Here is a 12,518-nt window from a genome sequence, read left to right as displayed (position 1 = left end):
ATAAAGAGAATATCCAACCATAAGTACACAGAAAAAACAATTTGACAAGACCCATAACGTACGCTAAGTCCCCGGCCCCTTCTCCTAGAGGGGGTGAGGATAAAATATAGAGCTGTATCATAGTGGACACTATTTTAGGGCCACCATGGGTATGTGTCCACTATGATACAGCACATGAATGTGGTTTCATGTTGACCACAGTGGTTCCAGCAGTGGCTCAGTTTGTCTCATTTCCATTCATGTTCTCTCTTTCTTTCTCTGTCCTCTTTCCTCTATGGTACTCTTACCTTGTCTTACTTCTTCCACAGCAGTTGGGTGACCTGGCTTCCTTATTTCTTCAGAAGTCTTTTTAAGTTTTTGGGACTTGATGGTTTTCTCTGGTGGAGGGTCACACTTTGGTGTATATATGGACATTACACTTTGTTGGTCACGTATTTTATCGTATGTTTTTTTTTTGTTTATGTTTTTAGACTATGAATTTGTCTTGAAGAAGGCCTTAGAAAGGGCCGAAACGTCGACACTGTATTAATGTAATCAGCATAATAAAAGTTACTTAATGATTGAAGTCCTGTGAGTGCCCTCCATCTCTACCATTACTCTATACGTATCACTTGAGGATAGCACCCAGGCATAGGCAACATTGATGTGGAAGGAGTGCTAGGCCACCGGCTACAATGTATATATATATATATATATATATATATATATATCTCAAGCTGCATGCAGACAACTGCGCAAGCAGAGTAACTGCCTGCCTGCAATCGCCACTTGCAATCCACCCCTTTCTCCAACCAAGAAGAGAGCCTTTCAATCACCCCAAACAAGCAAAAAAGTCTAAGAAACAGGAACTGCATCTTAAGTATGTTTTCGCAGGCTCATTCGTGGAAGTCTGCACCTCAACATCCTAGAAGCTGCAAATGCAACTTAATCAATTTTTCATAGTGTGGGCTATAACTATAGCAAGCGGATCTAAATATCAGGTAGCCAGCATGTCAAATTTCCACCCTCCAACAGTTGTGGTGCATTAAACAGGAATGAGTAGAACTGATAACAGTAAAATCAATTAACTAAATGTAACTGTAACTTTATTCTACACAGACATTTCAGCTACTAGAATATAATAACAGAATATAATAAGACTTAAAAAATATTCTGTTACTTAATTTATTATTAAATTAATCTCTGTACGGTCATAAGACACTTTGAAACATGTTTGGATTCACTTTATATGTTTGGAGTCAGTGCACGGGAAATAAATTATAACTGCACATATGTGCTTAGAGGCATGGTAAAATATATGTCTTGGGCTGATGCAAAACAATTCCATTATGGAGAGAAATGTAATTTAGTCCCACATATAAATGAATGCAGACACAAGAAAACAAAAGTCATTTTTAAAGCTTTATTTCAATGTTAAATCCTGAGAAGCACTTCGGTATATTTAATTGTGATTGCTAAATCCAAATCCCTACTTTAATTTATTTTTTACAGCCTTTTACAGCCTGCGAGTGCTTCTGTATTCTCTTACATTTCCAAGAATTAAAATCTCTCTTCTGTTTTATTCTTTTTTTTTTTAACATAGTTTACTGAGGACACTTACATGGAGAGGTAAAACAAATGTACAGTACTCCATGCAGTATATATATATATATGTGTGTGTATGTATATATATATATATATATATATATATATATATATGGGTATATAGGTATATATATATATATATATATATATATATATATACAGTATCTCACAAAAGTGAGTACACCCCTCACATTTTTGTAAATATTTTATTATATCTTTTAATGTGACAACACTGAAGAAATGACACTTTGCTATAATATAAAGTAGTGAATGTACAGCTGTATAACAGTGTAAATTTGTTGTCCCCTCAAAATAACTCAACACACAGCCATTAATGTCTAAACCGATGGCAACAAAAGTGAGTACACCCCTAAGTGGAAATGTCCAAATTGGGCCCAAAGTGTCAATATTTTGTGTGGCCACCATTAATTTGCAGCACTGCCTTAACCCTCTTGGGCATGAAATTCACCAGAGCTTCACAGTTTGCCACTGGAGTCCACTTCCACTCCTTCATGACATCACAGAGCGCTTTCCCACCTTCTGTTTGAGGATGTCCCACAGATGCTCAATAGGGTTTGGGTCTGGAGACATGCTTGGCCAGTCCATCACCTTTACCCTCAGCTTCTTTAGCAAGGAAGTGGTCGTCTTGGAGGTGTGTTTGGGGACGTTATCATGTTGGAATACAGTCCTGCTCTGCTTGAGTATGTCACAGTACATGTTGGCATTCATGGATCCCTCAATGAACTGTAGCTCTCCAGTGCCTGCAGCACTCACGCAGGCCCAGAACATGACACTCCCACCACCATGCTTGACTGTAGGCAAGACACATTTGTCTTTGTGCTCCTCACCTGGTTGCCGCCACACACGCTTGACACCATCTGATACAAATAAGTTTATCTTGGTCTCATCTGACCACAGGACATGGTTCCAGTAATCCATGTCCTTAGTCTGCTTGTCTTCAGCAAACTGTTTGCTGGCTTCCTTGTGCATCATCTTTAGAAGAGGCTTCCTTCTAGGAAGACAGCCATGCAGACCAATTTGATGCAGTGTGCGGCGTATGATCTGAGCGCTGACAGGCTGACCCCCCACCCCCCCATCCTCTGCTGGCAGCAATCATACGTATATTTCCCAAAGACAACCTCTGGATATGAAGCTGAGCACGTGCACTCAACCTCTTTGGTCGACCATGGGGAGGCATGTTCTGAGTGGAACCTGTCCTGTGAAACTGCTGTATGGTCTTGCCCACCGTGCTGCAGCTCAGTTTCAGGGTCTTGGCAATATTCTTATAGCCTAAGCCATCTTTATGTAGATCAACTATTCCTTTTTTTTTAAATCCTCAGAGAGTTCTTTGCCATGAGGTTCCATGTTGAACTTCCAGTGACCAGTATGAGAAAGCGATAACACCACATTTAGCACACCTGCTCCCCCTTCACCCCTGAGACCTTGTAACACTAACGAGTCACATGACACTGGGGAGGGAAAATGGCTAATTGGGACCAATTTGTACTCACTTTTGTTGCCAACGGTTTAGATATTAATGGCTGTGTGTTGAGTTATTTTGAGGGGACAGCATATTTACACTGTTATACAGGCTGTACAATCACTACTTTACATTGTAGCAAAGTGTTATTTCTTCAGTGTTGTCACATGAAAAGATATAATAAAATATTAACAAAAATGTGAAGGGTGTACTAACTTTTGTGAGATACTGTGTATATATATATATATATATATATATATATATATATATATATATATATATATATATATATATATAATTTTAACAACCTTTCAACTACTTCTTTTAGCCACTATACAACTTTTCCTTTTAGATGGAAAAAAGTAAATCCTCTAGATTACAAGTTATGTGCGCTATAGGGAAAATAACAAACGCAACACAAGTTGAGTTATTTATCCCTCTATAGCGCAACCATTACAAGTTTTGAAACAGCCGGCTTGTGCGTGCGATATGGGGGTTTTAAGCTCCATATCATATACAATTCAAGTACTGTTTTGACGTGCTCGTGCACGCTTTCCCCATAGGCATCAACACCTGAAGCGAGGAATGAAAAGCTCCGTAATGCAGCCCCATTGATGTCTATGAGGAAAAAAAAAGTTATGTTTAAACCTAACACCCTAACATAAACCCTAAGTCTAAACACCCCTAATCTGCTGCCCCCGACATCGCAGACACCTACATAATGTTATTAACCCCTAATATGCCGCTCCTGATACTATACTAAAGTTAACCCATATTCCCCTGCACCCCAACATCACCCACACTATAATAAGTCTATTAACCCCTATTCCGCCACTCCCCGACATCGCCACCACTAAATAAAGTTATTAACCCCTAAACCTCTGGCTTCCTACATCACTACCACTAAATAAACCTATTAACCCCTAAACCGACAGCCCCACACATCGCAAAAAACTAAATTAAACTATTAACCCCTAAACCTAACCGTAAACCTAACGTAACCCTAACCCTAACACCCCCTTAACTTTAACATAATTAAATTAGAGCTAAATTAAAGTTATAATTATTAACTAAATAATACCTATTATACCCTATACCCTACCTAATAATAGTTATATTGTAGCTAGCTTAGGTTGTTTTTTTTATTTCACAGGTAAGTTTGTATTTATTTTAACTAGGTAGACTAGTTAGTAACAAGTTATTAACTATTTACTAACAACCTAGTTAAAATAAAAACAAACTTAGCTGTGAAATAAAACCTAAGCTGCCTTACACTAAAACCTAACTTTACAAAAAATAAAAAACACTAAAATTACAAAACATAGGAAGACCTACCATTACAAAAAATAACAAATGAAATTATCTAAAACAATAAAAATGATTCCTATTCTAATACCCTTTAAAAAAAAAAAAAAACACCCCAAAATAAAAAGCCTAATCTAGAATAAACTACCAAGGGCCCTTAAAAGGGCCTTTTGTAGGGCATTGCCCTAAAGTTAATAGCTCTTTTGCTACAAAACAAAACAAACACCCCCTAACAGTATACAATCCCCCACCCCCCAACCCCACAAAATAAAAATAAACGGCTAGATTACGAGTCTTGCGTTATAAGTAAAAAAGCAGCGTTAAGCCTCATAACGCTGCTTTTTCACTACCGCTGGTATTACGAGTCTTGCAGATTTAGGGGCACCGCACACTTTTTTTGCCTTACCGCAAATCAACTTAAGCAAATTGCGTATAGTCTTTTTTCAATGGGACTTCCATAGCGCCGGTATTACAAGCTTGTCCTGGGAGGCCAAAAAGTGAGCGGTACACCCTATCCCGTCAAGATTCGTAAAGCATTCTAAAGTCAGTAGTTATGAGTTTTACACTACAAAGCTGTAGCATAAAACTCATAACTAAAGTGCTAAAAAGTATACTAACACCCATAAACTACCTATTAACCCCTAAACCGAGGCCCTCCCGCATCGCAAACACTAAAAGAAAATTATTAACCCCTAATCTGCCACTCCCAAACTTTGCCGCCACTAGAATAAACATATTAACTCCTAAACCGCCGCACTCCCACCTCGCAAACACTAGTTAAATATTATTAACCCATAATCTGCCGCCCCTAGCATAGCCGCAACCTACCTACATTTATTAACCCTTAATCTTCCGCCCCCAACGTCACCGCCACTATACTAAATTTATTAACCCCTAAATCTAAGTCTAACTTAAATATAATTAAAATAAATATAAATAAAAATTACTATCATTACCTAAATAATTCCTATTTAAAACTAAATACTTACCTATAAAATAAACTCTAAGCTAGCTACAATATAACTAATAATTACATTGTATCTAGCTTAGGTTTTATTTTTATTTTACAGGCAAGTTTGTATTTATTTTAACTAGGTAGAATAGTTACTAAATAGTTATTAACTATTTAATAACTACCTAGCTAAAATTAATACAAATTGACCTGTAAAATAAAACCTAACCTGTCTTACACTAACACCTAACCTAACCCTACAATTAAATAAATTCCCTAAATTAAATAATACAATTAACTAAATTCAACACAATTAGCTAAATTACAAAAAAACAAACACTAAATTACAGAAAATAAAAAACAAATTACAAGATCTTTAAACTAATTACACCTAATCTAATAGCCCTATCAAAATAAAAAAAGCCCACCCAAAATAAAAAAAGCCCTAGCCTAATCTAAACTACCAATAGCCCTTAAAAGGGCCTTTTGCGGGGCATTGCCCCAAAGAAATCAGCTCTTTTACCTTAAAAAAAAAACCCTAACTAAAAAAACCTAAGCTCCCCATTGCCCTGGAAAGGGCATTTGGATGGGCATTGCCCTTATAAGGGCATTTAGCTCTATTGCAGCACAAACCCCTAATATAAAAATAAAACCCACCCAATACACCCTTAACAAATCCTAACACTAACCCCCGAAGATCCACTTACAGTTTTGAAGAGCCGACATCCATCCTCAATGAAGCCGGGAGAAGTCTTCATCAAAGAGGCAAGATGTCCTCAATGAAGCCAGCAGAAGTGGTCCTCCAGACGGCATCTTCTATCTTCAACCTTCCGACGCGGAGCGGCTCCATCTTCAAGACATCCGGCGCAGAGCATCCTCTTCAATCGACGGCTTCTTCTACAATGTTCCTTTAAATGACGTCATCCAATATGGCGTCCCTTAGATTCCGATTGGCTGATAGAATTCTATCAGCCAATCGGAATTAAGGTTGAAAAAATTCTATTGGCTGATGCAATCAGCCAATAGGATTGAGCTCACATTCTATTGGCTGATTGGAACAGCCAATAGAATGCAAGCTCAATCCTATTGGCTGATTGGATCAGCCAATAGGATTGAAGTTCAAACCTATTGGCGGATTGCATCAGAGAATCAGATTTTTTCAACCTTAATTCCGATTGGTATGGAGGTATGGAGCACAATTTTGCTCTACGTTCACTTCTTGCCTTTTAACGCTGGGTTTCTGAAATCCTGTAATACCAGCACTGTAGGTAAGTGAGCGGTGACAATAACGTGCAAGTTAGTACCGCACCCCTCATAACGCAAAACTCGTAATCTAGCCAAAAGTAAAACCTAATCTACCCATTTCCCATGAAAAGGGCATTTGTATGGGCATTGCCCTTAAAAGGGCATCTAGCTTGGTTACGAAATGCCCAAACCCTAAACGAAAAAAATACATTGCACAAAATAACAAACAAATTATCAAAAATAATAAAAATTATTCATATTCTAATACCCATTAAAAAAAAAAAAAACCAAAATAAAAAACCTAATCTAGAATAAAGTAACAAAAGTCCTTAAAATGGCCTTTTGTAGGGCATTGCCCTAAGTTAAACAGCTCTTTTACCTGAAAAAAAAATACAAAGACCCACTAACATTACAAACCCCCACCACCCCAAACCCACAAAATAAAAAAAAATATCTAAAAAACCTAAGCTACCCATTGCCCTGAAAAGGGCATTTGTATGGGCATTGCCCTATAAAGGGCATTTAGCTTGTTTACGAAAAGCCCAAACCCTAAACTAAACTAAAAAAAAACAGCAACCCAAAAAACCTTAAAAAATCCTAACACTAACCCCGAAGATCCACTCACAGTTGCTTAAGTCTTCATCCTGGCGGCACCATCTTCATCCAGGTGGCAGGTGGCTCCATCTTCATCCTGGCGACTCCATCTTCATCCAGACGGCATCTTCTGGATTTTCTGGGTGTTTTTTTTAGTTTAGGGTTTAGGCTTTTCGTAAACAAGCTAAATGCCCTTTTCAGGGCAATACAAAAGAGCTAAATGTTCTTTTAAGGGCAATGCCCATACAAATGCCCTTTTCAGGGCAATGGGTAGCTTAGGTTTTTGTTAGGTTTTTTATTTTTGGGGGGTGGTTGGGTGGTGGGTTTTACTGTTGGGGGGTCTTTGTATTTTTTAACAGGTAAAAGAGTTGTTTAACTTAGGGCAATGCCTTACAAAAGGCCCTTTTAAGGGCTATTGGTAGTTTATTGTAGGCTAGGGTTTTTTTAATTTTGGGTGGGATTTTTTTTTTTTTTTTAAGGCTATTAGATTTGGTGTAATTAGTTTAAATATCTGATAATTTCTTTTTTATTTTGTGTAATTTAGTGTTTGTTTGTTTTCATAATTTAGGTAATTGTATTTAATTTAGGTAATGTATTTAATTGTAGTGTTAGGTGTTAGTGTAACTCAGGTTAGGTTTTATTTTACAGGTAAATTTGTATTTATTTTAGCTAGGTAGTTAGTAAATAGTTAATAACTATTTAATAACTATTCTACCTAGTTAAACTAAATACAAACTTGCCTGTAAAATAAAAATAAAGCCTAAGCTAGCTACAATGTAACTTTTTTAACTATTTTAAACAGGTAAAATAGCTGTTTAACTTAGGGCAATGCCTTACAAAAGGCCCTTTTAAGGGCTATTGGTAGTTTATTGTAGGTAAGGGTTTTTTTTTTTTATTTTGGGTGGGCTTTTTATTATTATAGGGCTATTAGATTTGGTGTAATTCCTTTTTATGTTTGATAATTTCATTTGTTATTTTTTGTAATTTAGTGTTTGTTATTTTTTTGTAATTTTAGTCTTTTTTTATTTTTTGTAATTAGATAGTTTGTAATTTTTAGAGTAGTGTTAGGATTTTTTAAATATGTTATATTGTTTATTTAATAGGTAGTTAGTTTGATTTTAGTTTAATAGTTATATTAGTTTAAACTTAGTTTTTTTAATTTGACAGGTAAATTTTAATTTAATTTAAGATAGGGAAATTGTAATTTTAATCTTTAAAATATACTAAATAACTTTAGTATAGTGGTGATGATGTCGGGGAGCAGCAGAATAAGGGTTAATACATTTTATTAGTGGCGGCGATGTCAGGAGCGGCAGATTATGGGTTAATAACTTTAATATAGTATTTGTGAAGTGGGAGGGCCTCGGTTTAGGGGTTAATAGGTAGTTTATGGGTGTTTAGTGTACTTTGTAACACTTTAGTAATGCGTTTTATGTAACAGTTTTGTAGCTACTGGTCTCAGATGGCGGTACGCATCTTGTCGGTATAGGGTGTAATGCAAGCTTTTTAGCCTCACCGCAAAACATGTAGTGGTAGCGCTTTGGAAGTCCCATGAAAAAATGTAATTTTTACGAGTGGGGGACTGACGTTGCGGTACAGGCTAAAAGGCTTGCAGTACAGCTATACCAACACCAAGACGCTGAAATGACTATTTTTTCAGCATTAAAACACGAACACAAAACTTGTATTCTAGGTGAATATTAATAATAATAATCTGCATTGAGTAAGCCCCTGCTAAGGTAACTTTTTCCACCGTTGACCTTATAACCCTCACTAAAGTTTAACCCTAACTGCTCAGGGCTGGACTGGAAACAGAAAGCAGTCCTGACAAAGTTTGAAGGCCAACCCTATTTTCTGTTAAGTCTATAAAATGCACACTCTCCATTTTTTCAATGGACTATACCTCCCCTATATTTTTTCCAAAATTACATTATATTATTTATAATAAAAATGCCAAATGGTTGTTACAGTATATAGGTATTGTACAACACAATTTCATCCATGATTATCCATAGAGAAGACACTCAAAACAGTGTGTCACTTGGTACATGGTGTAGGAAATAAGACTTTCAAGAGAATATTTAGTGATCTTAAAATGTATAGCTCAGTGGAAAAAAGAGAGGTGACTACAGCTGCATTGACTCACCAGCAGCAACACCTCTTAAATTGTAGCTCTCCTGGTATCTTGGTGGGCCAATCCAGCCATTTAACTGCTGCCCACCACTGCTCCCCTGATCCTCTCAACATTGTTAGTCCTTACTGTAGCTCCCCCAGAACAAACAGACTCAACCCTGTGTACCACCTCCCTATTTGTCTGACCGATTTTGACATCAATTCTGTGAATCATTTTTTTTTCTTTTTAGTTAACCTGATTAATTAATCAGGACTGCTACATTTTTCTATAAAAAACAAAAAGAACATGTTAAAAGAACCACAGCATAGTGAGAATCAGAACGTTCTCGACCTGTTGCTGCTGGCCAGAAGACACTGAACACCCTTCAAAGGACTAAAGAAAAGTTAAACATAAATGAGATTGTGTATGGAGGTTTGTAATGGGAGTAGTATGCAGAAACACAGCAGCACCACTTGTAATTTCAAACAATCTTTATTCCATATTAAAGTTTGGAGCAAACAGAAGGTAAAAATAAACAACTTTTTTAGGGCTATACACCCTAAATCATGTTCATGCATTGTATGTACACAAGCCTACTTAAATACCTGCAGGCAGGTAAGACCACTCCTCTTCAATTAACACTTAAATTACTCCTTAGTGTTCAATCTTATACATACTACCCTCTAGTGGTCACCACCCGCATATACATTCAAAATTCAAAAAAGTACAATTAAAATACATCAACAGAGGTGCAAATGGTAATTGATATTAAACACAGATTACTCAAAGAAAATGAATAGAATTATGATTCTAAATGACTTAACCTTATTATACTCCATCTGGATCTTAATATCTATATGAATAGACTCAAATCCAGTTCCCTGTTCATACCTTTTGGGATTAATGTGTCCAGTTTATCAATCCAGAAAGCTTCCAATTTTTTGAGAAGTAACTCTCTATTGCCACTCCATCTACGAATAGGTATATAATCTATAACTTGGAACCTCAACTGAGAGATAGTGTGGCCTTTTTTCAAAATGTGGTGGGCTACTGGAGCGTTCAAATCATTGGTCCTAATGTTAGACTTGTGCTGAAGGATCCTATCCATGACTCGTTGGATTGTCTCGCCAATGTAGATCATGCCACACAGACACTTAATTAAACAGACCACAAAGGAGGCATTACAATTATAGTATCCTTTAATCCTAAATTTCTGTCCTGTAAGGGGGTGGGTAAATATATTGCCCCTGATCATATTGTTACAATTTGAACAATTAAGACAGGGGAAACAACCATTATTCTCTGAAGTTATAAAACCCTGTCTACATTTCTTTTTACTCCCCACATCAGCTTTAATTAATTTGTCTCTTAAGATGGGAAGTCTAGTATAGGCAGGCATGGGTGACTGTTTAAAAACGTTCACTTCTGGATTACAATCACTCAAGATGTGCCAATGCTTCCTTATTATTTTTTTAATTGCAGGGCTACAGGCATGATACTCTGAAACAAATACCATCCTGTCAGGGTTCTTTTTGTTCTGAACTGTCTCTTTATTCACCCTTCTATTAGGTAATTTCAATACTTCATTCATGACTTCCTCTATCATAGTACGTGTATAGCCTCTCTCCACAAATCTATCACCCATCTCATGTAATCTCACTAGGGCTAACGTGTCATCTCTCACAATCTTTCTCACTCTGAGCATATGGCTAAAAGGAAGTGACCTAATCAAAGCAGGGACATGTGCACTGGTATAATGCAATAGACTATTTCTATCTGTGTCCTTTCTATATAAGTCTGTTTTTAACAGGTCCCCATCTTTGTACACCTTAGTATCTAAGAAATGAATAGATTCCTCACTCCAGGACAATGTCAATTTTATACTTTTTGATGCAGAGTTTAATTCTAGCACAAATTGCTGAAGGGTGCCAACGTCACCCCACCAAATGCCGAAGATATCGTCTATGTAGCGCCAGCAAGTGGCGCCACACAGAAGAAACAACTTATCTCCATATGCAAATCTTTTTTCAAAGATATTCATAAAAATATTTGCATAGGTGGAAACGACGTTGGCACTTTGGAGGTTTGTAATGGGGACATTATTATTAGGATAGTAGTGTTGGAGTATTTGCAGTAGATAAAGTTCACTGTTATGGTTAATTGCAAAGGGGGATCAGAAGTGTAGGAGCCAGTGAACAATGTGTCTCTAGGGATTAGTTATGTAACCAATATCAATATAAAACACAACAGCTTTAAAAAGACAGGGATGTCAAAAATAAAATTGCACAATTAAGATAGAGCATGCAATTTTAAGACACTTAAATTCACTTCTATTTTCAAATGTGCTTTGTTCTCTTGGTATCCCTTGTTGGAAAAGAATGCATACATATCCTACACTAGCGGGAGTTAGCTGCTGATTTGTGCCTGCACACATTTGTCTCTTGTGATTGGTTAACCAGATGTGTTCAGCTAACTGTCTGTAGTGCAATGCTGTTCCTTCAGCAATGGATAACAAATTTGATAATAGAAGTAAACTGGAAAGTTGTTTGAAATTGTATGTTCTGTCTAAATCCTGAAAGAACATTTTGAGGTTTCCTGTCCCTTTAAATTAACCTTTTATTCCATTCAAATACTTCTTAAAAGGTTTACCTGATAATTTTTAGTATGCATCGTAGAATATTTTTGGCTTTTAATCTTTTGAAACCATAGTCCATCCAACAAACTTTCTAGTGCTTCTACCTTTTTAGTGTATGTTTGTCTGTAAATGTAAATGGACCAAAAAATGGAGTGGGTGTTGTTTTAGAAATAGTAGAATGAATGGCTGCTGCAAAACATCCTAAATCACTGCATGACAGACAACCTATCCTTGTGCATGAAGAATAACATATGAGATTAATATTCTTTGAAAGTTTACCTAGCAATATCCTCTGTATTATCTATTTCTATCTTTTTGTATTTTCCATATGTTTTATAAATTATTAATAATGTTAAATTGCAGTATCTGGCATTGTAACAGTTAAACTTAACTAAACTGCAGCAATTTGTTTCAGATGAAAAACACACTTTTTGTTGTTGTAAATAACAATATGTTACCTCATGTGGTGGAAACGCAGCTTCATATGTGCCGTTACCGAGCAATCTATGTATACCTGAAAAGAGAGGAACAAATTAATTACATTTCTGCTTATTATCTGTAATCTCGGCTTCCAGAGCTTGTTTTTTGCTAAGTTATTTTAAACTCAATA

General features: G+C 36.4%; 1 protein-coding gene across 2 annotated transcripts in view; it reads right to left on the bottom strand.

Annotated features, from left to right (window-relative positions):
- Positions 1-12,518, bottom strand: part of LOC128666024 (anoctamin-3-like) — a 353,414-nt gene that overhangs the window by 256,724 nt on the left and 84,172 nt on the right. For both annotated transcript variants that reach the window (XM_053720385.1, XM_053720384.1), the window contains one exon: positions 12,367-12,422. In XM_053720385.1, the coding sequence (XP_053576360.1) occupies positions 12,367-12,422 (56 nt within the window). The remainder of the gene's footprint in view (positions 1-12,366; positions 12,423-12,518) is intronic.

This window comes from Bombina bombina, chromosome 7 (assembly GCF_027579735.1).
Source record: "Bombina bombina isolate aBomBom1 chromosome 7, aBomBom1.pri, whole genome shotgun sequence".
Classification (NCBI taxonomy): domain Eukaryota; kingdom Metazoa; phylum Chordata; class Amphibia; order Anura; family Bombinatoridae; genus Bombina; species Bombina bombina.
Note: the sequence above shows the minus strand (reverse complement) of the source record. Positions and strands in the feature narration are given on the sequence as shown.